This window comes from Helicoverpa armigera, chromosome 3 (genome assembly GCF_030705265.1).
Source record: "Helicoverpa armigera isolate CAAS_96S chromosome 3, ASM3070526v1, whole genome shotgun sequence".
Taxonomy (NCBI): Eukaryota; Metazoa; Arthropoda; class Insecta; order Lepidoptera; family Noctuidae; genus Helicoverpa; species Helicoverpa armigera.
The window spans coordinates 7,335,253-7,362,667 of record NC_087122.1 but is presented as its reverse complement, the minus strand read 5'-3'; the positions used below and the strand labels follow the sequence as shown (position 1 = coordinate 7,362,667).

Below are 27,415 nucleotides of genomic sequence, written 5' to 3'. Positions count from 1 at the left end.
CGATGTACTTTACACATGTGCATGAGACAACATAAATGTATACTTTTGCATAATAACAGTTGTTCTAGGTAATATATCTGCCAAAAAAACACTGTATTTATGATGAAAAGAATATTATTATATAAAGTATGTTGTCTACTAAAATTCGTAACTCGTAGGTACCGTTTTTGGTGGAAAATTCATTTTTATACCTGTAGGTATATGAATAAGTTAAGTATTTGAATATTGAAGATATGTAACTATAATTCGTATTGCATACGCCCCACACTAAACCTTCTACACGTAGAGAAGTATTTTACGAGATAGGCCATCAAGTCACGACGAGGAATAGCCAGGTTTATGTCCAAATGGCTCGTATTTATTTTAACAAGCAAGCGGACCCGGTGACGGATACGCGGAACAAATCTTTTGATGGAGCATTTGTCGCGCCACGAAACGTTATTGTTCAGCGACAATGACATTCGCGGTATTTTATTTCTCCTAAGCAAATCTTTAATCTAATTCAGCGTCTATTATTGAATAGTTTCACATTATTCACGCAATTTCGACCTGCAAACTTGCCTTGTAAAAATTTAAATTCATAAATGGTTACTTAATCTAATTTTTGCCTTGATCTTATTCTTGCAACAGCTAATTCTTAAAAACGATACAACGAATATTTCCACACTGTTAATGAAATTAAAAATATGCATATTCATAACTTGTAATTGAAAAATTAAGTGTTCCCGGTTGTTCGCATGAATGTTCGCGTGCTAGACTATGATTTGTTATGAAAATAACGCTTAACAAATTAATTTGACCTACACTTGTGAGACGTGAAATCTTTTTAAATGTTCGTGTTTACTAATATATTACATCTGGTACCGGGATCAACATGTGAACTTTTTTTGAAAATCATCAAGGAAAATTAATCACGTTTGTTTTAAAAAAATATTGCTATAGTCCATGTAATAAAGTTTACTTCAGTCATCTTGACTTGTGAGGAACCCCTTTACCCACACGTTATCACAATACATAACAGTAAACAAAGTTGTATGGTACTTACACGTTATCGGTGACATCAGTAGATTCATCCAGTTCGCCGATAGTGTCGAGGGATGCTCCGGAGCCGTCTTCTCGAGTCTCCGTCGGTGGGGGCGGCGGGGCGGACGTTGGTCGCGTTAAGGGGGAGTCACTGCTATTTTCTTTGTATTGATGTTTAGGCACGAAGTCTATCAATCGCGGTAACACCTCTGGCGTCGGAACTTCCTCCACTTTTTCAACTGTCTTACTGTTCATCTCGGCTTCCGAACGCTGTAACCACGTTTCTATGCAGTTCTTCTTAGTAGGTGTCAATAAGGACTCTGGGATAGGCGGTGGGGGAATGTCTGGTACGGGAATAGGTCTTGGCTTCTTCTCACTCACAGAACGTTCAATTTTTGTGTTTCTCGGCATAGGCTTAGGCTTCTCGGCAGCATTTTCTGATTTACTTTCAACTTTCTTAGTTTGAGATGTTTGATTTCCTGCCACGTTGTTTGTTATGTTTGAAACAATCGTGTTGTTATTATTCTTGTCATTGTGTAGTAGTTTTTGTGTTGCGTTCTCCTGATTGTTAAAACCGTTTGTGATAAAGTTTTTCTCTGTTAACTTTGATTCGTTATTAACTTCAAAACGTTTTTCTAAAAATCTTTTGCTTGTCATATCTTTTAGAATATTTGTGTCAATATTTTCAATACAATTTAATACTTTCTGTATATCTATAGTTTTAGGTTGCATAATTGGGGTTGAAGGAATACTGTTTTCTACGGAACTTGCCATGGATCCTAATCTATCCACAACTGTAGATATCGAGCTGCTCGTGTCGTCGGACTCTGCGTCAGCTAAGACAAGACAGCGTTCCCACTCTGTAGACAATAAGTCTATGTACACTTCAGCTTCAGGTGGCATAGCTTTTCCATCTGACAAACGTCGCACTAAGCGTCTTACTTCTTCTGGAGAGCCTTTTTTCAAGTAAGTTATTCCTTCTTTACTTTGCCGTAGAATGTGACTGTCAAATGAAGATTTTCTCGACAACTTTGTTATTGTAGAAATGCCGTTATTTTTCCCATTCATTTGAGATTCTGCCTGATTTTCGTTATTGGATAAGTTTTGCTCGCCAACAGTTTGTAGGAGCTGTTTGTCTTTAAATGAGTTTTTCTTTCCTAGTTTTCTAGGCGGAACCGGTGGTGGTAATGTTGTAGGTCGCACTATTTCAGAAGCGTGTGCAGATTTAATAAGAGATTCAATCACATCCATGCCGTTTCTTTCCGTTTTGTTATCTTGTTCAAAATGTCGCACAAGTAAAGTTAATGTTTCATCTGAATCTTTGAGCCTCCGAACACAATCTATTCTCGTTAAGTTAGACACTGATTCTCCGTCTATTGCTAAAATTTCATCTCCAGGTATGAGTTTTCCCCAAGGCGCAGTTGCGTTTGCTGCGGGACTATCTTCTGCACATGATTGTACCAGAAGTCTCCGAACTTTCTCAGCAGCCGCAGATCCTCCTTCAAATTTGAGCCCCAGGCCAAGGCGTTCACCTCGGGGTCTGCGCACGGTCACCTCTGCGGCACCAGCCGCTGCGCTTACGGTGAGGACAGTGACGAAAGAAGGATCTCGAGTAGATGGTCGGCCTTCGCCAACCGGAACTATGGTGACGAAGTCCTCCGCAGCCGCGTCCGTCGCCATCCCGCGAGACGCGCCCGCGCAATTTTAATCACCACTTTCAGAAACGAACCTGCAGACAAAAAATAATAATGAGCTGACGTAATAAAACTGCAATAGTTAATGTTTGGAGTTGCGCGCGCGACGAACAGCACGCAAGAACTGCGCGTAGCCTCTCTCTTTCACCGTTGCGCTGCACTTAAACGAGCTGAGATGAGCCAAGATCGGAAATGTCGATCTCCGTTACGCCTATTGATATAAACCACTCGACCAAATATGGTATAATGTACAAAATAAAAATAAGGTCGTGTATCATAAACATTCGTTTGTAATAAGTAGGTAAGGTGGAATCATCCGTAATGCAAACTCATCATAATCATCTTGTCATTAACAAGTTCAACACTGCTACCGTTCAACAAATAAATTCCTTCTCACCTCAGCAGGTATCTTAGATCATTTTGTTTCTTTTTAGTCAACTAGGTATACACCTACTTCCTACTCACGAGCAGCCGAAACTTTCGTTGATCGATATGAAAGTATAACGAGCGTGTTCGTGGCGAGCGAACGTGTTGACCACAAACAGTCGCATCATTGGATTGGGCGAGATGTGGGTTAGTAGCACCAGAGGCAGTACAGCGTTGTCGGCGGTATTCGCGGAGAATCGACGCATTAGCATATCGCCCGGGGCTGCGGGGCGGCTGCGAGAGCCCGTTACTCCCGGGTCCCGTTCCGAAGGGCCACTCTTTCTCACGGCTCTCGACAATTTTCGTACGAAATTACTGTCTGCTTCCTAACCGGCCACGCAATGTTTGTTGGTTAGGTCCATACAGGTTTAACAGTGAGCTTTACGCATGCAGATAGTATGATACAAAGTGTATATGTCAGGTATAAGATAGTCATATAGTCATATACATGTGATTTTACATCACATTTATTGTTACATAGTATGTGTAATGCGTGACTCACATGGGTAAAAAATGCGAATGAAGAATTAAATGTCTAAACTTTTACGTCATACGGAAAATAATGAAAACGAAACTAAGAAATGTAAAGTGGTCTAACTAACAAATTCCTAGCAACCACACGCTGAATGCTGATACTACGAATTATAGCTGCAGCGATAATAGCGACGGAATTTACTGACTGAACATTTCCGTTTTCGATTAGTTACTTATTTCATTCCTCATTCCTAGGCTTTAACATTTTGCAACCTAAAAGGTAGTAAACGAAGAAACAGGTTTTTTATTAATATTGTGTGATAAAAATATAAATGTAGTGTCGGCAGAGCACAGTGCGTGACCTTGGCTAACGAGACTCCGGTAGAATGGGAGCAAATACAAACACATCGGCAGAATCAACTTCGTTTCACTTTGTTGCCGCGTAAACAAAGAAAGGTTGCTGCATCGTATGTGGTATTGTTTAGCGATATCTCATAATTGAATCTTTACACCGTAACCTACAATACAAAAGAAGATTTTATTTATACATGTTCGACGACCAGTTATAAAAAATACACCTACGTATGGAAAGTAGGCAAATCATGTTTAATAGTTATACGAGGCAAGTTTGGAGAACGTATAAAGAAAACCGTTAGTCAGTCATGAACTTGGGATATTATAACACACGCCTAATCCATTCATAATGTAGTACTAATGGTGTTACCTATGAATATTCATTGTGTTCACGACTCGCCGGTAATCTGGCGTAAGCGCGTGTTGTTTTAGACGGAATTTGGAAGATCGCTAATTACACAGCTTGTGAACAAGTGGGTGAAACGTTACGTTCTCCTATTGTTTCATCGTTTGTGTACATGCTAATGTCGATAAATGTACTTCGCGAACGATATTAGTCAAGATTACACATTTGTTTTTATTTCATTGAACTTTGCATTATGTATGTTGAATGGTCATGCGTTTATTGCTCCACCAAGCGAACAGAACTAAATTCATCGGTAGTGCAACCACAAGAAGTGGGTCGTCAGTAAGTACTCGGCAGTCAGCTACACGTCTACCAGCAACAAAGAAACTCCTAAGTTAACTTTTACAAAGCGATCTCAAATCAACATGCAAATAGTTTTCACCTATCATCCAGTCCTTATGTCTTCTTTCTCAGATGTGTTGTAAATTCTGTCCTGACCATTGTGTGGCGCAGTTCTTGTTTTGAGATTAAATATTTAGTAACCAAAATAGGTATTCAAAAACGAAATATCTACAACATTATTAAGTGCCGACGTTAAATATGAATAGAACAAAAGATCTGAGATACAATTATCATCTTTGCCTTACCGAATAGTACAATAGGACGCCCACGGAAACTCAAACACAATAACCGGCAGAAAAATTTACATAGAATCAAAAATATCACTAACAGTGATGAGGTCCGGCAGGTGGAACTGTGGGTATCTACTGATCTTCTCATTTTAGCACAGCAGGACTGCTAGGTCAGCGACTATGTGAGCAGAAGTGTCACAAGCCCACGTTGACAGTGACACATGCGGCAAAACAAACACAGCAGTCACTGCACTCGACGTTTGTAGGCGAATGTACCACTTATCAGTTATCAGACGCGCAAACACTGCTATCAATTTGCATAGTTGTGCTCTTTATCACACAATCAAGCAGAATCTAATTAACTGCTGGCTGAGGCCGCAGACAAACCATGACGTAAGCAACAGTTTTTATACATTAGACACAGTCGTAAGACCAATCTTAGAATACAATAGTTAGACAGCAACCACAGTAAAATTTTTTATAATTAAATTGCATGATAAATTCAAAATATTGAATAAATATAGGTGTATTGCGAAAATATCTTACATAACTTACAACAACTTTCTATCAGTTTTTCGAAATATTTATCCGAACTATTACGAAGTCAATTTAAAATATTTTATTTATGTAAATTCTTTTGTTAATATCATATTTTATTCACATACATACATACGTAATATATAATTGCTGATCGATACAATAGTGGACTGTATATTTATAAAGATTAAATCACCAACTTCTTTGCAGTAAATCGTTCGCCTTTAAAAACCACATTACTCAATCGCTCCACTTAAGGATGCCATCGCCTCCTTTTATTGCATAAAATTGCACCAAGAACCACATCAGGATTTCCAATCCTTATCAGAATATGAAACGACCGACCTCTTTAGACTAATGCAACGGACCTACATCGACATTTATGTTAGTTGCACGTAGGAATAATAAATAATCGATTTGTTAAGTATTTAATCTAACTCTAGTCGTAATCACGGACGTAGTTATAGACAGGTACAGCTGTTCAGTATGTCGCAACAACTTTCAAAAACAACTGCGTCTTAGCCGTGATCGATTAGTGCGCAACAATATTAGCTATGCATATTAAGACATGAAAAATAAAAAGGAAAAGTATAACGTAACGCAACATTCGTGGTCGTCGGCAGCCGGGCGAGGGCCAATCGCACCAACTCATCTAATTAGAGGATCCCCGAGTTGTGCAAGCGCACTACAGTGGCGTGCAATATCAACGAACGCGATACCGACACAATGCTAGCCTTATTTATTGCTCCGCTCCGTGTTTACTACGTTGCAACGCCATACATTCTGCTTATTTAAATGTAAGTAGAAGATTCTTGTGTGATACGTGACTAGCTAACTAATTGCTGGGGAATTTCTCAGATACATATCCTTGATACCGTTTTGAGGGAAAAGCTACTGTTTTGAAAGTTTATCTTTAAATTGATTGTAATAAATAGTGATGCGGTTGATAACAAAACTTAAGCCTGGAAAAGCTTGGTTACGTATATTTTCTTGATTTACGTTATTATCGTTGTAAAGCTTAGTTAATTTCACAGCGATGGTGTATTTTGTATAAACGTAACCGGATATTTTGGGAAGACTAATGAGTAATTAAACATACTTTGCACAGCGTCGAGGTGCATAAACCTGCTTTAACAGTTCCAGAGGTCAGGTAGCCACCGGCACGCGTAACGTTACACAGAGACAACTCACATTGCACACTGGCACACTTACGCACGCAGCTCCAAAATGTGGCCAGAATCATTGTAATTTAGTACCCATACTAATTAACATGCCATTTTTAAACCAATCATCGTATTCAAATATAATGGCTCGAAAATTACCCACTCATAAACGATCAATATTCCGTTATCGCAGTTACGCACCTATGTAATTAGGAAGGTTATTTTTCCCATATTCGTATATAATTCTTCATCTTTATGTGTCACGTTCTTTTCTAAAATAATGTGAACGGAACTTGCTGGATAAGAGGCGATAATGATGAGTGTCGGGTGTGATATCACGTCTTCAATATGTGAACATCAACAAAAAGCTCGCTTGCCTAAAGTGCCAACTTCCTTTACAAACCACTTTATGATCGACGTCTTCCTATTGATTTTTTATAAAGATCTTATTTTTATTTTTTTCGAACCATAACAATCAGCATGTCAATAAAGTTTCCCTGCCAATTGACCCTCTAGCCCCTTTATTGTAAATTTCCAATGTCCGTTATTATATAAAACACCGTTTTCTAAACAATTTTGCAACAAATATATTGGTTTCTGAACCTATGACTCCATCGGCATGCGACATTTACATAGCCCGCGGCGCGGCGGCAATCAGCGCGTCATAACAGTCAACAACTAGGCACAAACATAACTATAGGACGATTGTATGCTAGTAGATATATCACGAAGAGCCCTCCTTCGCTTATCTCACACGAAATTGAAATAAGGTTGATAAAATCTCCGCTTATAAAGAAGAAGCGGGCCGCAAAAGGCGAGTGGTTTGGACATTATCTAGATATGTGTCGCCAAAAACAGCGGTCAGACAGGCGTAACAAACGAACACCGCGGATCAAGAACCATGATAGCTAAAATGGAATTCAAAAACATGCATTCCCAACCAGACTTTATCACAAATAATTATTTATTTATCCTTAACCGCTCCATCGGAAAAACATTTCAACGAGGAATTAACCGATTCCAGAGATACCGCAAATAATGAATTAAAATCCCGGCCTCTTATATTTTAATTAACTTCCATGCGCTGCGACGGATTAAGCATGTTATTATTTACGAGTGCTACGTCGTGTTAATTATGACGATATTTTAATCTTAAGTATTATCGTTCTCAGAGATATTATCCCGATCATTATAATTGAGATCTTTTATTCAATATAACCGTTTATCTTTAGTTAAGTACACAGCAATGCATCTAACAATGGAATTTATCGTATCAATAATAAAATAAAAACCGGCCAAGTGCGAGTCGGACTCGTGCACGAAGGGTTCCGTAAATTACAGTTAAATCAACCTATCTCAAAAACTATAAGAGATACTTTGATCAAACCAAAAATCGTTGAAAGAGTTAATTAGCATGCATCACCTCTATTTTTTTTAGAATTTTATACCCCGTAGTTATAAAAATAGAGGGGGGGGGACATACTTTTTACGACTTTGAGAGCTGATATCTCAAAAACCGTTCACTTTAAGAAAAATGTTTTTTAGAAAACTTTATATCATTTTAAAAGACCTTTCCATTGATACCCCACACGGGTATGTACATCGAAAAAAAATTTCATCCCTCAGTTACATGTATGGGGGGCCCCACCCCCAATTCTTTTTTTTACTATTTAGTGTCATATTTTTGTAGCGGTTCATACAACACATATTCCCATCAAATTTCATCACTGTAGTACTTATAGTTTCCGAGTAAATCGGCTGTGACAGACGGACAGACGGACAGACGGACAGACGGACAGACGGACAGACGGACATGACGAAACTATAAGGGTTCCGTTTTTGCCATTTTGGCTACGGAACCCTAATTAGCATGACACAAGCATGAGAAATGTCAATCTATTGATGCATCATTGTCAACACAATGGTGTGTGTAAACACAAAATAAATAAACTGTTTCATGCAGAATTTCATCTCGTACAATTATCAAGCTCCTAAAAAGGTAGATGTTCTGTTTAGGTGAGGTACAAAACAAGAAACTTAATAAGTTTCTCCCCCGCTGAGCAATATCGCCCACCAGATTAAGGAGTAATTTATTTATTAAAAGCTATTCAAACTTGGTAAATGCAAAAATTCTTTTAGAAACCTCATCGCAGCGCACGTATACTTAATAAAATTACTAGAAAGATTTTTTGATGAACAATCAAGACTTTGGAAATTAAATTAAACTGTAGCTGTAAATAATGATGCCCGTCAGATTCGATATTGAATTTGGTATGTTTGTGATAAATGGAAATATAATGTACGTTTCATCACAATTTGAACGTCGTTCATCTTTGAAATTTGCATTTGTCCAAATTGGATATCAGAGGATTAATTTTAGCATTAGCCTCTTCTGTATAATAAATTAATGACGTTATTCTAAAGTTTATTAAATCGTTTTAATAGCTTTTTATAAGTAAAAGTTGTCATTAACAATTAATTCTGCTTCTATTTTTTATTTTAAATCGAAATACAAAACAAAAAAGTCTACAAAAATTTTAAGAAGTTTGACCAGTAAAACCACTTTTTAGACCTTCTACCGGCTGCAAGTATAAATAATAAAAAATGGCGTGAAATATAAAAGTTAGGAAATCGTAGGCGTTGTCACCGCGAGCATGACATCAGACATTAGCGGTGTCGCAGCCGCCATAATGGACCATCGGCTAGAGGTGAACATCCTATGAGCGTGCGACCGACCGTGGACCAATCGCCACCCAAATATCGACAAGCAAGTCCGACATAAGGATTCGATACCCGTCTCTATAACTCGTTGCAACTTATCACCGCTAATCGCAGCCATATGAATGAATCTGTTAATCGGATACGTTTTTTACACACCACATTAAACACGTCTCGTTTTTTATGGCAGAACTTTAATACGTTCGTGTTAATATGTGTCATTATTTATAACTTCCCTTTCAAATTAATAATATTTTGGGTATTACTTTTCTTACTAAGTTTCATATTTTTGCCCATAGGCCATCGTATAGGTATAATATATTTAAATATTCGTATTTGTGTGGTTGCGGTATTTTACAGTTTGATTCGTAATAAAACTTAGCAAAGCATTCAAATCCGGAATCGCATCTCTTCAAAGCCTAAGATATAATGAAATGGGGATTTAACATCAGTATTGCAGTTAGTACCTGCGTAGTAAATAACAAGAGAAAGCCGCTGTCGGTGCTGATCAAACGCGTATTTTCATACTTTACGTTAAAGTTCAGTAACCAGCAAGTAACAGTTAGCTTGTCTCAACATAACTCTCATGCCATTGAATCTGCTGACTGCAATAGATCTTTATCAATTAAATTAACTTGGTGATTTCATATCAAAAAGTTAGTTCTTAACTTTACTGGTAGATATTTTACCCAAAATAAGGAATACGAGCGTTACAAAACCAGTATTGAATTTGTAAGATGAAACCAGATTATTAACATCTAAACTTTAATTAGTTATTTTTAGTTTTAAGACGACGGTATTATTAGGCGAATAAGTATCTAATAGCAGCAAAGATGATTAGAATAACTTTTAATGTTGATAGATTTTTCTTGAATGTTTAAACAAAAAGGCCATTTATTTTTGTGTCATACGAATGCGAACCTAAATGAAGTAAAGTCTGACAAAGTTACGTACTAATTAAATACTGAGAATAAAAATAAAATAAGTACCTACATACATTCTACAATTGTAATTTTAAAACGCATATTGTAATAAAGACATTGATAAACTTGAGCTTAAATAAATGCCGTATCATTAGGGCGGGCGGGAAAATAGAACAAGGATTGCGGCGGGCGGCGCACGCGGTGAGTGCGGGGTGGCGGGCGCGGGACGCGGGACGCGGGGTCGCGGCGCCGGGACGCGGGAACGCAGCCTCGCCGCCCTCCCTAATCTCATTACCACGCACACGGCTGCTCCGCTGACCTTAGCCCGCTACCCGACATGGGAACCCGCATAATAATTATTGTGCTCCACGCACCATTGTTTATGTTACCCACGTCAATCCATGTAACACAAGCCCAAGGACTCCCGCTTTCAACCAACTAATTCTATTCAATAATACTCACCCTTACAAATTTTCCTCCAATATGCACGAATACAAAATTTTCTTTAAGACACTTAATTCAGCTAGTAAACATTCACTGTACTGAAACCGTCCCACGGCACATAACAACGTTCAAAACATCGTAACTTCAGTAGTGCGTGAGTTTCGCGATATTCGGTATAAAATCCTTAGGATTGCTACGAGTTGGTATCGGGGGAAGCGCACACGGGCGCAGCGCGAGCGAGCGTCGCGACGTCGGCGGCGCAGAGCGGCGTGTGCGCCCGCGCACCAGGTGGGGCCGACCGGTCGCAACCGGGCCGCGCTCTCACCACGCCGCACGCCGGCCGCCCTGCCACAATGTTCGCTATAATCGCACTTGACACCGTACCGCGGAGATCTACAAGAAAGTTTCACATTTCTATGTCACTATGCGAGGAAAGTCTTAGGAAGAGCTGTAGCCCTACGATATGTTCCTAAGCAAATCGGTACCTTCGTGTCCATAGCAAGACGGTATCACCTCGACTGGAAGACATTGCCGAAGCCGACCACACGCGGTTCTAATTGAATTAGGTAATTCTACGACATTCAGATATCGTGAGTATAATAGGCTTCACGTATTGACATAATGGCAGGGTCACTTTTACATAACAGACGTAACCAAAAACTTTTTGCTTGTTTCGATCAACATCAGTCAGCTAGACATTGACGAACTGAAAGACAGTGAAAGTAAGTGCCAATTCTCTGCCAGATAACACGAGAGATAAGTTTGCAAGCACTTTTCCTTCTTGTCATGCAGACAATCAACCGCTAATTCAATTATTCGGCGCTCTAAGTGCTAATCCCCTAATGAAACAAAAACTGTAATTTCACTCAGACTCGGACCTCAAAACAAACTAAAACAATGTATAGTTTCATAATACCTTCGATGTCACTGGCTGTCTGGCATGGCATACCAACTTGTGATAGGTTATAAGAGGCCTATGGTGAAACAAGGAAATTATAATTTCAACCACAGATTTCAACGATTATCTTAATTGGTCAATCTGTTGACTCATCTGATTGTTATGGTGAGTTTTTAATCATTCATTATTTATTGTGTCTTACTACGTTCATAACTATTCCGTTTACATAGACTAAATATTGAAACTCTTTTAGATTTTTAGTAAATAAATATAAAAAGGTAATTGTATAGTGATGAGCGCTTGTGTATAATTTTCCAGATTTCATATTATAAATAAACAATATTAACTATTTCAAGCCAAATTTAAAAAATGAACCCATGCCCATGCCATGATGCCCCAGCTATCCATAATTTCTTTTCGAAAGCTCTTAAGCTCCGACAAACTTTTAAAAATTCTACAATATAATAATTAATCTTTAATAAAACACAAAGTAGTCTCAAGTTAGTGTCTTTACTTAATACAACTTGAAGTTTAACAAAGCTTTGAAGTGACGCCGAAGACACGTGTCAAGTTGCTTGCAATTTTATTTGAAACATCAATTTATAAAATTGTTCAAAGAAATCGGTGCACAGCGGATAAACACAGCATACTTAATCATTGAACGATTTGAAGATTTTAATGTAGGGATATTTTTAGCTTGTTCAGGAAGAACCTTTTAATAACTAGTTAGTAACTAAGTTAGTTATATTCTTGTTTTTTTTTTTTGGTAACACAAAGCAAAATCGATATTAATATCTAAACTCTTGTCCAAGTTAGATACAGCTCATTTCACTGCCTTCGCCACCTAACGGGTGTCTTAAATTATTGCGGCTGTCTTACATATAATTGCACACACGTATCTACTTCAGTGTTAATTAGCTAAACACTATACGCCAAAGTATAAATTATTTATACACCTCTATGTATACCCAATCTTACTGTAGCCCCGGCCAATTACGTGCGTCGAAAATTTAGATACCTACCTGCCTTTAAAGGATTTAATTAAAAAGCCAGTCAAGCGTAAACCGAACTTACATGTTTAATGATCCGTATATTAATTTATGTATATTATGTATATTAATTATGTATATTAATTTTGGTTTATCGATTTTTATACCCGAATCCTGAAAAATCTCTTCAAACCGAACAAAGAAAATCTAAAGTATAAAACTGAAAAGTTTATATGGTTCATTATGCAAAAGAATGATATATTGTCTTAATCTTGGCCATCACGAGAATGAGAAAACACATCAAAATACTCAAAGGTCTATTATCAAAAGTCTCATCATGGAGAATATTCCGCAGTCGTTAAACAACACTCCTATCTGAGGAACAAACACGACGACGGCATTTTTCTCATTTGAGGTTAATGAAAATCGCGCCGGCTTCTTCCATAGCAGGCGTGAGACGCTCACCCAATTACACCCGGTAAGGCTCACGGCGAGGTGCTCTCTACACGTGTGAGTTCGTACCTACATACTTTGAGAACCACTAACTTTATTGTAATGAACATACCTGACTATGTTCTTAATTGAAATTTATCCGCAGTTCGCCTTACAGAATCTTGTGTCTACAAAATTGGATGAAATTCCTTTACCTTTTATGCTCACTTTAGATTCGCACAGTTTTAAAACCAATGCAGTCAATACAGCTTTTTTAAGGGCCTGACTACATTTAAGTACCACGACCTAGAAATTTAAAAAATGTGGTATGTATTTTATCTTCGTTCGCCGAAGTTGTAAAAGTCAAACGAGGAAAGCTGGTTTCCTTGCACGTAGCGACAGGCCAGCAATCATCATTACTGGCGACCCCATAACTAACATATTATCGGTGTACATGGCTCATAAGGTACGCAACAAGACGTGTGGTTAGGCATACCTCATATTTGTTCCGCTTTGTCTGCTTACCCCTTTCAGAGGAAAATCAATAAGTCGCATACTTTCATACTACAGCTACAAATCGTAGCTACAAATGTTTTGCCATCACATAATGGAAGTCTCTCAAAATGAAAGACTTCTTGCGCTATAAAACCATATGTCACCGTCAGACACATAACATTCCACAATTTGTCACGAGTTTCATATCCGGAACTCAGCGCTCCGAAGGCAAACATCCCAGTCACTTACCGTCGCTTCGATAAATCTGTCCTTAAGATATTCTCTTGGCGCGTTTAAACTCTTATACTGTAGGAAATATTTAAAGTCAGTATTTCAAAATATTATGTTCGTGATAGTTGTACGATGTTTCCGCATAAAAGTGCACTGCACACTTACAAAACTGTCGGTCGACCTAAAGACGTCACGTAATAAATATCTGCGGTAACACCTTGTCTTCTATGTGAGACTATTTCTAGTCACCTCATATTACATTTCCGAGAATCATTAACTCATAATATAGTAACAATGAATAGAGCTTTTGAGTAATGACTAGCGTCCCCATCTACTATTGACCACATCCACCAAATCGATATTCTAAGTTCAACTAGGTTACTCAATAAATCACTCCTGTTCTTATGAGTTTCCAAATTTAGAGATAATTGGTATTCTCTTTCTGTTTGTTTACTGGCGATCAATGAAACAATTTGTTTGGTACAATATTTATCGGCGCTCGGGGGTTGGCAGGCCGTAGTCATTAATAAGTAATCAGTGCGACCAACCCGTCGCCCTCGGTCACCCAATACAAACACATAAATATAATTTGGTACATTTCATAGTCCGTGCAATATTAACGACACCCTTTCCGCAGTCATAAATCAAATGAAGCAATCATGAAAATGAAACAATTTTTTCATCGACATGTTTCACGGCGCACAAGTATTTCACAGAAATACTGCTGATAATATTACATCGTTTTACTTTGCTTTAAATATTTATTAAAGTGAAGTCTACCGTTCGTTTACATTTATAATAACCCCAATTGGCTTTCTGTTAATAAATAAGATCAAACCCCATTACAAAAGGTTAATCCGATCAAATTGTTTCAAGAATTTATCTAGTCTAGTAGGTATCGATGAGCGGAAATATGTATAGGTCTAATCATCAAATATGTAGTACTTACAGTACATGTAACACTTGACTATAAGTAGTACCTATGTATTAAGTAATATAAGGTAACATTAGTATTTGTCAATTTGATTATTTTAGTGCGGTAGTATTTATAGCTTAAATGGTGAGTTAGCGTTTTCAAAATTCTTAATATATCTTCGTAGGCTAGTTATTAAGAACCACTTATTACATAACTATTTACTTACCTAATTTAACGGTTAATCTGTCAGAACAATAAAAAGGAATTAAGTGTTACACTGTTATAAAAAGAAGTTGCCTATTATTTACAGCACTTTAAATCAATCAAGTTACCGGCAGATATTTTGTCATCTTAGTGGCACTGACAGTGTCTTTCAAAACTAATTTCGCTGATCTATAAAAAATGTAACAGTTTAACATGGTCGGTTTCGCTATGAAGTAATCTGCGGGAATGCACTAATGGTCGGTTGCAGGCCGAACGCGGCGTGTAATGTGCAATTTGCAGGCAGCCATCGAGCGGTCACGCGATGCCGTGACGCCGCGCCACAACACCGCCACGCCACACCAACGCTACCCAAGCTCTACTTACGTCCACACATAAAACAGCGAAAGCAATTTCATATCGACTCGTAAAAACAGCAAACTTACAAAAGCACTGTTACATGCTTTTTATAAATAACGGTATCTGCCACATAAATACGTACTTATGTTTCGATCAATATTTTAGAATCGAATGTAATTTCGTTCTGAAAAAAATGTCTTATTTATGGTATGGAAATTATAAGTTTAAAGATAAGAAAGATTTTAAAGCATTCGTGATGTGATGATTATGTATGGAGAACTGGTTTCATTGTCAACGAAGTCAAGGAGTTCATTCGGGATTATCTGTATCGAAGGTCTAAGCACATTCTTACTATAAAGAAATGTTGGGTATAAAGTTTAGATACACTCGAATCCTTTGGGCACTTCATCCCGGACCATGATAAAAGATAGCTTATGTTACTTGGAGATAATCTAGCTTCCCAAAATGGAACGAATTTTTAAATCGGTCCAGTAGTTTCGGAGCCTTTTGGATACAAACAAACCATTCTCCCTCGAAATACATATTTATATAGAGAGTTGCTACCTAATTGCTACTAGCTGCCCCTAATTGGTACACTCGTGGTTTTAAAATATATCTTCTGCTAAAGGTTCTCAATTTTCCGAGAATCTTTAACTTTGATATACCTACCTACATACAAGTAAATAGTAGCAATACTGTGAAGAAGTGGAAGTTCCGTAAGCTTTTAATGTATCGAAGTGAGTACAGCGAGTTGGCAGCGACTCCGCATGTGGACGCTATGTGGGTGGCGATGAGTGCCTAATGCAGGCGAACCTCGGCCGCCCATACACTTGCGCTTGTGCACTCCTAACTTTTAACCTTTACTTTTGACATTTCACTCAGGGAGTCAGGTATATGACGTTCATTATTTCGCCTAGTTTGTAGCAAATGAACTGCTTTTGTTCTTACTGCGCCATTCAACGGTTCGTACCTACTCCTTGGTCGCTTTCTCCGAGTTTCGCAAACTTCCTAGTTCTCAACACATTTGCCATTTACAAAACATATCCAACGCCTAATAAAGACTTGGTACTGGATCGTGAACTCCGACTATAGCATTGTTCCCGTCCTTTACTTTGTTGTTGATAATTAATTGCCTGCACTACGGTACTAATTATCTCAAGGTACTCATTAATTCAAGGAGTGAATTAATGAGCGAGTCAATTATTTTATCTTGTTAGGAAAGTTATAATCACCAGCATTTACGTAATTCACGAACCTTGGTACACGACGTTTTCAGAATGGGAGTTTGACGAAGGGTAGGAGGAAGTGTAGCGTGTATAATATAAATGTGTGAGCTTTGAATATCTGCTAAGTGTTAAGTGTCGCTGAGCGGTGAGCGGTGAGCGCAGCCGCGTGCGAGCGTAAAGTGGTTGCGGTAATGAGCAAACACCCTTCATTATCAGGTTGTGCGACATTAGGCGGAGGCATGCCTCGCGGTCGCCTCTCTCGCTGCCTAGCGAACCCATTCACTTCCATGTAAATATACCTGCAAACTATATTTCTTATAATGAAAACACTCAGTTATGTGTAGGCTTTTTTCAGCACCAGAATCATTTGTGAATGCTGAAAAAAAATCATTGCAACTAATGTTTAATGCAAAATATTGCTAGGAAAAAAATGGGTAGGGCTATATTTATATTCTTCCTGTAAAATCTTGAAACAAGATAGTCAAGCAGTGGCAGAAATTGCGAAGAAAATTTCTCCCCCATAAAATGGTTGATAAACAATTTTCTTCCACGAGTACAAATTACAGGTTTGAAAGCTTTGCGTCTGAAATAATATAGAATGGGGTTTAATGGTCCTCCGGTTATCAGATTACCTTTTCAACATAACTTTATTCGACCCCATAAAAAAGTGTGTCAGCTAATATTTTTAAATTAATGTTCGAATTCGAAGTGCCATAGTCACGGGATGAATTCAGCATGGTAAGGCGAAACGTGTGCGGCAGGCGGGGGGCGCAGGGAGGCTGTGAGCAGGGAAGAGAGCGGCCTCATTGATCGCACGCGGCCCCGCGCCGAGCTACCCGCACTGTCGCCGCCTCGCGCCGCACAACACGACACACGAGCCTCATACACCACTCAAATTACACAAAATATGCTAACTAAATACACGAATATTTACCAGATCCCTGTCTTATTATCCAGAAAAAATACACACGTTAAACAAACCCTTTACGCAGACACTCCAGAGCCTCCGGTGCATACATAAATACCCATACCTACAAGTAATGTACTTAGAGACAGTATAAAATTAACAGTTATTTGGATAAAGAGGGAAATAAAATTCAGTAACTTAAATGTCAAGATTTAATCAGGAAGAGTTTAGATAAGTTGATAATTGAGAGTGGTAATAAGCATCAATGAGGGGTGTGTGATGTAGTGGTGCGTGGTGTGCGTGCCGGAGCAGCTCGTGCAGGCGCGGCGGAGACAAGGTCGGAGGCAGCGCGCAGCGGCGTGGCGGTTGAATGGGCGGCGGCGGCGGCGCGGCTGCGCGCCCCGGCGCTCCGTCAGTCCGCACACCGGCGGCTCCGCTGCCCCACGGTCGGCCGCACTCCGCTGAACAACAATGATCAAAAACACGCCGTGACTCCACACACATCCCCTCGGCGCAGTAGGCGATGTTTGAGGATCGGACGGCACGCGTGGCCGTCGGCGAGCGGTCGTGAACAAGTTGCATACATATGAAAACCGTAAAAAGATTGAATTTTAAGCCGATCGTGTTCGATAGATCCTAATAGAGAAGCGGGAGTGCGGCGTTTGGTAGGCGGGGGACGGGTCGCGCGGTCGGGGGGAATGGCGCGGCGCGGGCGGCGGCGGCGGCGGCGCGCGCGCGGCGGCGTCGCGGCGCTGACATGGGCGGGCGGGCGCGCCGCTCGCACTTGGCGGCGCCCGCGGGCCTGCTGCTGCTGCTGTGCCTGCTCTGGCCGAGGGGTAAGCACCACCACCACCTGCTCCATGCCGCTATACCGACTCACTCTCACCTCATTCTTGATTGAATACCAACACAACAACACAATAAACTTACAAAACATGTGTCATTCTCATAATTAACACAAACATAACAGTGTAACCAAGTCAAAGAGACTCGTAAAGATTGTAGTTGAGAAAAAAAACATCTTTATGTGGGGGAAATCTTATTGGAGAGACCAAAATGGCAGCCATGTCTGCATGAGATCGAAATGTTTGCAGAAAACAGCACATGGCGTGATTTTATGATCACAATAAACATCATTCTAAAATTATTTACTTCATTATGTTTGAATACATTTCCTTTTTATAGAGAAAACAACTTGTATCCAAAGGCAAAGAAAAGAGATAATAGCAGCAGCCCTTAATAATCTCAAGAGATTTAAGTGTAAGATAAAAGGCTCTGTTCAAACTCTTCACTTTAAGGCTTTTGATCATTTTATATAACATTTTATATTCATTAAATACAATAATACTCGAATACACCTAATAGCACAACATGCATAATCAGTTTTGAACAATTTGTTCACTTATATTTCTCTACCATTGAATATACTTAAAAATTGTAAACAACAAATCCATCAATTTTGAGGACAAAAAATACTTGAACAATGAGGCACGCGTAGCTGCCAGTAATCATCAGAAATCGATCATCCGATACTCTCGTAATGTACAATTACTTGATAATAGACTTAAATAATATTCGGATATAAATCACAGCAGTTCTAGAACAAATAACTGGCATTATTTACACTCGGAACAAAAAATGTTATCAAGATAAATTACCCGCTGGTAAAATGGCAATACCTAAATAATGACTACTATAACATATTACGTACCTACCTACTATGGTATTTTTTTTTCAGTAAGTATACAGAGCCTTAATAATATTTATTTAAATGTATTTACACATATTAATGTTTATAAAATATTATGATGAAAAATATTAGTGCCTTGGTAGGTAGCTCCAAGCTACTCGCTATTAAGTTGGAGACGCAAACATAACTGCCAAAATATGTACAGGGCGTTATGTGATGTTATTTAAAATACATACTAATGGCCGTGCGATGGCAATAATATTAATCACACGTTGATTGTCCAGAATATGTTTGCACAACAATATCCCCAATCTACTTTAATGGCCTACGAAATATCACATTTTAACATACGCATATGTAGATTATCAACAACGGTAACATTCATAAAAGATGAGGTAAACTAATAACTTGCAGTAATTGGTTTTCTTGAAACAATTTTCAATCCATAATGTCCTTTACCTGCCCTCGTTATAGATAATGGACAATTTTGAAATGGATACCGCCATAGTTCACTTTACTTACGTAATTAAACAAACACCGATAGCATATATTTTTGTATTGGCAATTATCTGTTAAAAGGTCAATCGGTACATTTAGAAATATGTTGATGAATCTCTCATCAATAAGCAAATTAAACATGTTTTTGTGTTATTTTAACTAAACCTTAGCATTTGTATACAATGTATGGTTCTTAACACATTTTCTTAGATAGGTTCTCGGATCGTACAAGTATCTTAAGAAGTTATTGGAGTATTTCTAGAAGCTAGTTGGTACCGTTATTTATTTTATCCTTGGGAATTTTCTGTTTTGAAATAATTAAAATAATACATAAATAAATAATAAAAAAATACTCAATTTGTTAGATTCCAGCAAGCAGGTGTAACTATCTATTAATAGGGTCGTTTCCCTCAAATATCTATTATGCAAAAATCCGTGTAGATTTTATCATTTTATAATCAGAGTAAAATCTTATTTCCATTTATAAGCCGTTATTTATTGGTTTTATCTGTCTCGAGGTTTCTGATCATCATTACGAAGATACCGGTAGCCACACGTGCATCCCCACAAGACAGACATAATACAATATGCTAATGCATAACTGTATACTACATAAATCTTTCTTGTTTTTCTGCATTTCTTCTCGAGGTTTTATGCCTTAAGTTTGGAACCCGGATTTAGGTAGACGAAGATAGGATGATGATGGGAAAGATGCAAATTAAGTTTAAGCCGAATATTTGGTTCAAATATCTGGATAGAATAAAGATTCTTATTGGTAAATAGTCACGAAAATAACACAATAAGAGTATCCTTAAAATAAGATTCTAATCAGACGTTCTAATTTCTTAAACAATAAATTCAAAATAAAAAAAAAGTCCAGCTACAATGACCGTTTCTTGCCGAAATGTTTCATACAATCATTTTTTTGCCAACAGCGTTTATCTGAACAATACATTTTTGAAATAAGTCTGCAATTACTGAATTATTTGTAATCAGTTTTTATTTGTTAAATCCGAAATATGGGTACATTGTTTTTTTTTTGCGATTTGTATCCGAAATTGGAAGTATTTTAAGCGGGTGTTTTGTTTATGTATAGGGGCACGCTGCGGGTACCACGAGAAGCGGCTACTGCACCACCTATTGGACCACTACAACGTACTGGAGAGGCCCGTCGTCAACGAGAGCGACCCGCTGCAGCTCTCCTTCGGCCTCACGCTCATGCAGATCATCGACGTGGTCAGCATCCTATACAAACTCACATACCTACACGCCACTATAACTTCGCCATCAAGATTAATGTAGTTCCCATGATTATCCAAAAGTACCGTTCGATAAATAAACTACCTCGATACCAGCCCAGCCGCTTCGAAAACGATTAAGCCAAGTAACCTATCAAGTCTTCTAAATATGTCCTCACAATTTAAATGCACACGCCTCACCAGGGCAGTACTGCGTTAGTGTGCGTCAGTACTCAAACATTATTGACAGTTTTTGTCTAAACGACGTTGTCCTGGGACCAGTTCGGATACACGTTTTTGTACAATCCTTGTTGACCGACTCTCACAGTATAATAATGATTCATTTGAGTTCAAACCATGAACAAACGGGACTGAGAAGTAATAAAATACAAATTTATGTTCGCAGGACGAGAAGAACCAGCTTTTAATAACAAACATCTGGCTAAAACTAGTGAGTATGCGTTTTTATAACGTTCGTGCGTGTAGATAAACAAGAAAGTAATTAATTGTTTTTGCATTTGAATGAGATTCGACGTTTGTAATGCTGTCATATCTTTATGTATTATGTTATCTACTAATAATGTAAATGTACGGTTATGTCGTTTGTTTAGGAGTGGAATGATATGAACTTGAGGTGGAACACTTCGGATTTCGGCGGGGTCAAAGATTTACGAGTGCCGCCCCACAGACTATGGAAACCAGACGTCCTTATGTACAACAGGTACGTTCACTGTACACAAACAAATTCCACAGTTAAATTCCTTCTCGGAGAAACAGAGAACCAAAGACGAAACGATAGCGAAATTAAGAGCAATATCAATCAAGACAATTAAGTCTGAAAATGGAATGTTGAGTGGTGTGTTGCATAACTGAGATCGCCTTGAACCCAATAATAATGCCAATCTCAATACATCCACTGCATCCAATTCGTCTCACATACCTCAGTAACGAAGACCTTAATATTTACGCAGATTACGTATGCTGCCAACTTTAGATATTTCGTCAACAGCAGGATATTAATATTCGTCAATATAAACAGTTTTCGACAGAATTCTTAAAAAAAGCACCTGTTTCCTTCTTTTAACAAATGTGTGAAGCTTTTATTAATTTGGCGTGAGAATAAAATTCCAAGCAATTAATTAAACTCAAAGTATCTTAAAACTAAATATTGGAAAGTTTCTTACTTTTAAACCAATAAATTTAATTATTTCCAGACACTTGATGAAAAATTAAGATTTGTACTATATTTATTGCTTACTAGTTTTTAAGGAAAGATTAATGTTTTATCGTTTTCAATCATACGGCTAAAAAGTACTGTTAATTTAATTTCCGATCAATCAAAGTCGAATAGAGAAAGTGTGTATTATTTTTCCGTGATAATTGTTAGCTCAGAATAAACATCAAAAAAATATAAGTAACACTAAAGTAAAACTATACGGTTTCAAACATCGAACAGCGACCATTAAATCGAAGTTAAAATCGCAATCATCATCCTAGCTTGGAAATATCCATATAAAGAAATATTTATCTCCATTTAACCTAATTGTCAATTTAATTGGAAAATACCGTAATTAACGACGTAATTGAAGTTTCCAAATAAATTCCGTGGGACTATTAGCGTCCCACTAGGCGACCACAGCAAGCCGTCATGGGCAGGCCTGGCCATAATTACGGTCCACGGTTGGCTGGCAAATTAATGGACGAAGTATGACGTTATTATTACATAGGTGGATGCTTGCCTCCTCTTGATATAAATCATTAACCTAGTTTGCTTGCATCGTCCCAGACTAGTACCTATTACCTATGTATATGAGACCTTAATGTATCTAGGTGTACCGTTGCTTTTGAAGTCATGTCTGGTACTATGCGCTTTGAATATCACTTGCTGACATAAAAAATTGAAGCTTATAATATAAACTCTTTTAAATACAGATGAATTTAACAGATATTTTGATAAAGTTACAACTGCACTAAAAAGAAAATTCATTTAATATTTTTTAACTCACGAGTACCACTCAGCATTTTATGTCGTTACAATTTATTTACTTTAAAAAAAGTCTGTTATAAGGTCAACTTAACATGAGTAGACTGAAACGCCAAGTACTACGCCAAAGTACTACGCCACAGCAAGTACTACGCCAAAGTACTACGACTACGCTCAGTACACGTCGTATGCAAGAATTCGTAGCCGTGTCCTACGATCGACCGCGTAGGTTTCACTCTACGCAACGTAGCAAAATGTTCGCCTAATTACCCCCGATTAAAATTGTTATCCTATAAATTGGATTTATTTTTACTACGTTACAGTTTGACCGTGACGTTGTCCCTACTTAATAATACTTACTACGTATTACTTCACTTTATGATATATATTACGGTTATTTTTTGGCTGTGCAAAATCAACTACCGTTTAATTTTAGCACAAACAAACATTAATGAGAAAACACCTATAGTGTTTTTAATTTAAAATTTGTTTATTTACCACTTTTTATCATTTGAAATATAGGTACATATATGTTGTATTACATAATTAATTTATTTCACTAAAATTCTTATTCCGTCGTAAAATGTTCAACATATACGTAGATCCTACTTTTAATACGCATGTTTCATTACTTAGCGCGGACGAAGGGTTCGACAGCACGTATCCAACGAACGTGGTGGTGCGCAACAACGGCTCGTGCCTGTACGTGCCGCCCGGCATCTTCAAGAGCACCTGCAAGATCGACATCACCTGGTTCCCCTTCGACGACCAACGTTGCGAGATGAAGTTTGGCAGCTGGACTTATGATGGTTATCAGGTCTGGATATTAACCCCCATAAAAACCCTCCTCCTTAAGAAGCATTTTGTACAACGTCTTTGACTTCAAAAGGACGTTTCATGCATCTGTTACAGGTCGTTAATATTTTATTTCTTTTGCAGTTGGATCTACAACTACAGGATGAAGGGGGTGGAGATATAAGCAGTTTTGTCACGAATGGCGAATGGGAGTTAATAGGTAATATAATTTATTATAATCACTACATCCGGCTTAGCATTTTATACGCTATCTTTACGACTCGACGGCGAAACAGTAATTCTTCTTTAATTCAAGCTCAGGTCATTAACTTTTTAATTGATGCTACTAAACGCGATCGATAAAGCTTTTTTTATGATGTGTAAAGCAAATCAGGTGTTCAGTTATACTTTGTGACGTAGGAGTGCCCGGCAAGCGCAACGAGATCTACTACAACTGTTGTCCGGAGCCGTACATCGACATCACGTTTGCGGTGGTGATCCGGCGGAAGACGCTCTACTACTTCTTCAATCTGATCGTGCCCTGCGTGCTCATCGCCTCCATGGCTCTGTTGGGGTTCACCTTGCCTCCAGACTCCGGAGAGAAGTTGTCTTTAGGTAACATATAGATTTTCAAGTAGAGTTTTTTCTTTTACTCTGGGTTGGTATCTTGCAAGACGTAACAACGTTAATTTATTTGGTCAGGTGTGACGATATTACTGTCGTTGACGGTGTTCCTCAACATGGTGGCGGAGACGATGCCAGCGACGTCAGACGCCGTGCCCCTGCTCGGCACCTACTTCAACTGCATCATGTTCATGGTGGCTTCCTCCGTCGTCTCCACCATACTGATCCTCAACTACCACCACCGGCACGCAGACACTCACGAAATGAGTGATTGGGTTCGTAATTGTTTCGATGATGTAATTGAAAGCAGGCAAATCTAGAGTGGTAACATGTTGATTTGTTGTTCGCTGGAATAGATTCGTTGCGTGTTCCTGTACTGGCTGCCGTGGGTGCTGCGCATGTCGCGGCCCGGGTCGGCGACGACGCCGCCGCCGGCGCGCGTGCCGCCGCCGCCCGACCTGGAGCTGCGCGAGCGCTCCTCCAAGTCGCTCCTAGCGAACGTGCTCGACATCGACGACGACTTCCGCCACCCGCAAGCGCAGCAGCCGCAATGCTGCCGATACTACAGGTCCCTCGACGATCTACACGAACACTACTCGCCGTAAATAGCACGGTTACGATAATTCACCCCAGCCTCGAACGTTCCGCAGTAAACCCGACCCTAACAGCTAATTCACGAATTTTCAAAAACATTGAACATCAATTCAACTTACTATTTCACGGGCCATCGCATAATTTTCACTTTTCGATTAGTTACTTCTACATCTGGGTCTGGTCTTTAACATCGAATCGGCATAACTCCCGTAGTGCCCTCCGTTCCTCGGCTCCACCTGTAGTGTAGGGTCCGCAAGTAGCCGGTATCTACAGAGCGTACTTGTTGCAGGGGGGGTGAGGAGAATGGCGCGGGCTTGGCGGCGCACAGTTGCTTCGGTGTCGACTACGAGCTCTCCCTCATTCTGAAGGAGATCAGAGTCATCACAGATCAGGTACCTAAACTACCACCTTTGCTTTAGTGGATGGTTAACATATACCTACATAGCAGAGAGTTTGACATGATTTAAAATTTTCCAGATGCGCAAGGACGACGAAGATGCGGACATTTCGCGCGACTGGAAGTTCGCCGCCATGGTCGTGGACAGACTGTGCCTTATTATCTTTACCCTGTTCACAATCATCGCCACGCTAGCCGTGCTGCTGTCCGCGCCACACATCATGGTGTCGTAGCGACCCGCCCGCTTGCGGATACGCATGCGAAAAGTTCTGTGATACCGCGAATATTTGTTAAGTTGTGATGAGCGAAGTGGCGCGGGCGGTGACGCCGCGACGCCGGAGTTGCCGCCGCTTGCCTCGCCGCCCGCGCCCCCCTGTAGACATAAGTTACCGCTGACTGCCAACCCTGTACGTTCAACAAATAACTGCCCATCCGACTAACGTCTTTTAACCCCTTGAAAAATTCAGCGATTGTGTACCCTTTCTTCCAAGAATACAATGACAAATGGTCGTCACGCTCAGTGGAATAAATCCCGTACTCTACGCCCGATATTTCCCTTAGGGTATGTCACGAGTTTCAATGAGCGGTTCCGTATCAGACGTTCCGTCCCCGGAACGGTCGCCCCCTGCGATAAAGTGGCAGTACGTGCTATACAGGCACTAAAGCCGCCACGCCACGGCGCCGCGGCGCAGTGGTCGTCGGGCCGCGACCCGCGACCCTCGCCGCTGCAAGTGGCCACCCACTAGACAAGACTGCGGCAGAAAATATTTGCACAAAAACGTCTTCCTTCTTACCGTTGAACGACCTGATTCGCATTTAAAAATTAAACTTTGTTAGAACTTCTTCGATTCTTGAAATCTATTGTACAGTTTAGAGTTTGGGCGGTGAAACAATGGCCCTTTGTTTCCTTCTTGTTCGATTCCATGAATCGTGGTTATAATCCCTAGTTTTATTTTCGGATATATTTGTGTCAGTAGCTAGTATAGAACTTTACAAACAATGTTGATTCAATTGGTACAGGTTGTGATATGCCTCGTTGTGAACGGGTCGATATTGTTATAAATGGTAAAATACCCATGGCTATAGCTTAATAAATCGTTCGTTAAAAGTTGTAGTTAAACAAATATTATTTTAATAAAGTCATATCTGGGTCTTTCGGAACGACTTTTACAAATAATTAAATTACATATTAATATCACGTTTGTACTTCTTTCCATACAGTTACAGTAATTCGTATGCTGAAAATAATATTAGCTTGTAAAATTTTCTTCTTCGAAAATTAATTCAAACAGATACGACCATCGTTTCAAACATGTACATGTAATATATAACTCATTTTATAAGATATACAACATTTTATAAGTACAAGAAGTTGTAACATGAACCGGTTTTTCGTTACATAGAGGGTATTAACACAAAGGTGCCTATATATTGACAGATGCGAAGCACGATCAGTTGATAGCACAGGTACACTATATCCTGACATCCGACAGTCCTGCCGCTCGTCTGCCACACTCGGAAACATTCGACAAGTTCAGTTTACTGCTCCGTCATCATCGATTGTTACGTTTGTTGTTCTAAGTCATCGTATTCATTTCATTCAAAAACATTGTGAGCCTCTCAAAAGGAAAACGTAGTGTAAGCAGAGAGAGTGCGCGGGTACAACCGACAAGCGAATGTACCCTCGCAAGGCTCCTGTAATGTTTTCCTTTTCCGAGGTGTTGCTGAAAATAATCTTAGACGGTCCGATGGAAGTTGCGGACCGGATATGATTACAAGTCAATGTTTTTAAGTCATCAGTTTATTTATTGTTATATCTTCTTACCATTCGCTAGAGGTTGTGTGACGACCCGGACGGTGGGCGCCGCAACCCGCACACGCGGGTTTCTATCTTTGTATTAGATAGAACTCGTGCGGCATCTCTCCGTCGGCAATGGGACAACCCGTTGTCCCCAACATTTGTTCAATTGTTAGGGTTAACTCTGAATTGCACTTTGTTTATTAAATATAAACGAATGAAACAAAAAACTTTGTTTTCTTTTACTACAAACTACCAATCAATAAAGTTTTTGCTCCAATGGATATATCATTATTTCAATAAAGTACTGCAAAGCTGAATTTCTAAATCTGGAAGAGTAAGGGTGTTTTGAGGTCTCCTGAATTCAATAGATATTTGGGTGTAATCTCGCTAGTAAGCGTTCAAACC

The 27,415-nt window shown here is 39.1% G+C and overlaps 2 protein-coding genes across 6 annotated transcripts in view; one reads left to right on the top strand and one right to left on the bottom strand.

Annotated features, from left to right (window-relative positions):
* The window catches only part of Bbg (big bang), a 36,883-nt gene extending 25,824 nt beyond the window's left edge, over positions 1 to 11,059 (bottom strand). The window contains exons 1-2 of one of the 3 annotated variants that reach the window (XM_021333200.3): positions 10,753 to 11,059; positions 1,046 to 2,752 (exon numbers count right to left, since the gene is read on the bottom strand). In XM_021333200.3, the coding sequence (XP_021188875.3) occupies positions 1,046 to 2,703 (1,658 nt within the window). In that variant the 5' untranslated portion in view covers positions 2,704 to 2,752; positions 10,753 to 11,059. Of the gene's footprint in view, positions 1 to 1,045; positions 2,753 to 4,964; positions 5,204 to 10,752 lie in introns of those variants that run through there. The other 2 variants (XM_049836498.2, XM_049836497.2) reach the window with 2 other exon arrangements.
* LOC110375176 (neuronal acetylcholine receptor subunit alpha-7) lies at positions 5,977 to 27,237 on the top strand. 3 transcript variants are annotated; one of them, XM_049836500.2, is made up of 11 exons: positions 5,977 to 6,283; positions 20,674 to 20,813; positions 21,222 to 21,266; positions 21,427 to 21,536; positions 23,436 to 23,616; positions 23,739 to 23,814; positions 24,015 to 24,209; positions 24,297 to 24,493; positions 24,575 to 24,819; positions 25,102 to 25,204; positions 25,290 to 27,237. In XM_049836500.2, the coding sequence occupies exons 2-11, from the start codon at positions 20,796 to 20,798 to the stop codon at positions 25,440 to 25,442; spliced, it is 1,323 nt and encodes a 440-aa protein (XP_049692457.1). In that variant the 5' UTR covers positions 5,977 to 6,283; positions 20,674 to 20,795; the 3' UTR covers positions 25,443 to 27,237. The 3 variants fall into 3 exon arrangements, with proteins under 3 accessions (XP_049692457.1, XP_049692456.1, XP_021188876.1); XM_049836499.2 differs by lacking the exon at positions 5,977 to 6,283 and adding an exon at positions 17,523 to 18,225; XM_021333201.3 differs by lacking the exon at positions 5,977 to 6,283 and adding an exon at positions 17,529 to 18,225 and having other exon boundaries at positions 24,575 to 24,786.
* Positions 27,238 to 27,415: the final 178 nt, after the last annotated feature.

Coding starts and splice junctions, on each gene's coding strand:
- LOC110375176 (XM_049836499.2), top strand. CDS start 18,147: ATGGGCGGGCGGGCGCGCCGCTCGCACTTGGCGGCGCCCGCGGGCCTG. Junction 21,537..23,435: donor GACGTCCTTATGTACAACAG/GTACGTTCACTG, acceptor TTCATTACTTAG/CGCGGACGAAGGGTTCGACA. Junction 24,210..24,296: donor CGGAGAGAAGTTGTCTTTAG/GTAACATATAGA, acceptor TTATTTGGTCAG/GTGTGACGATATTACTGTCG.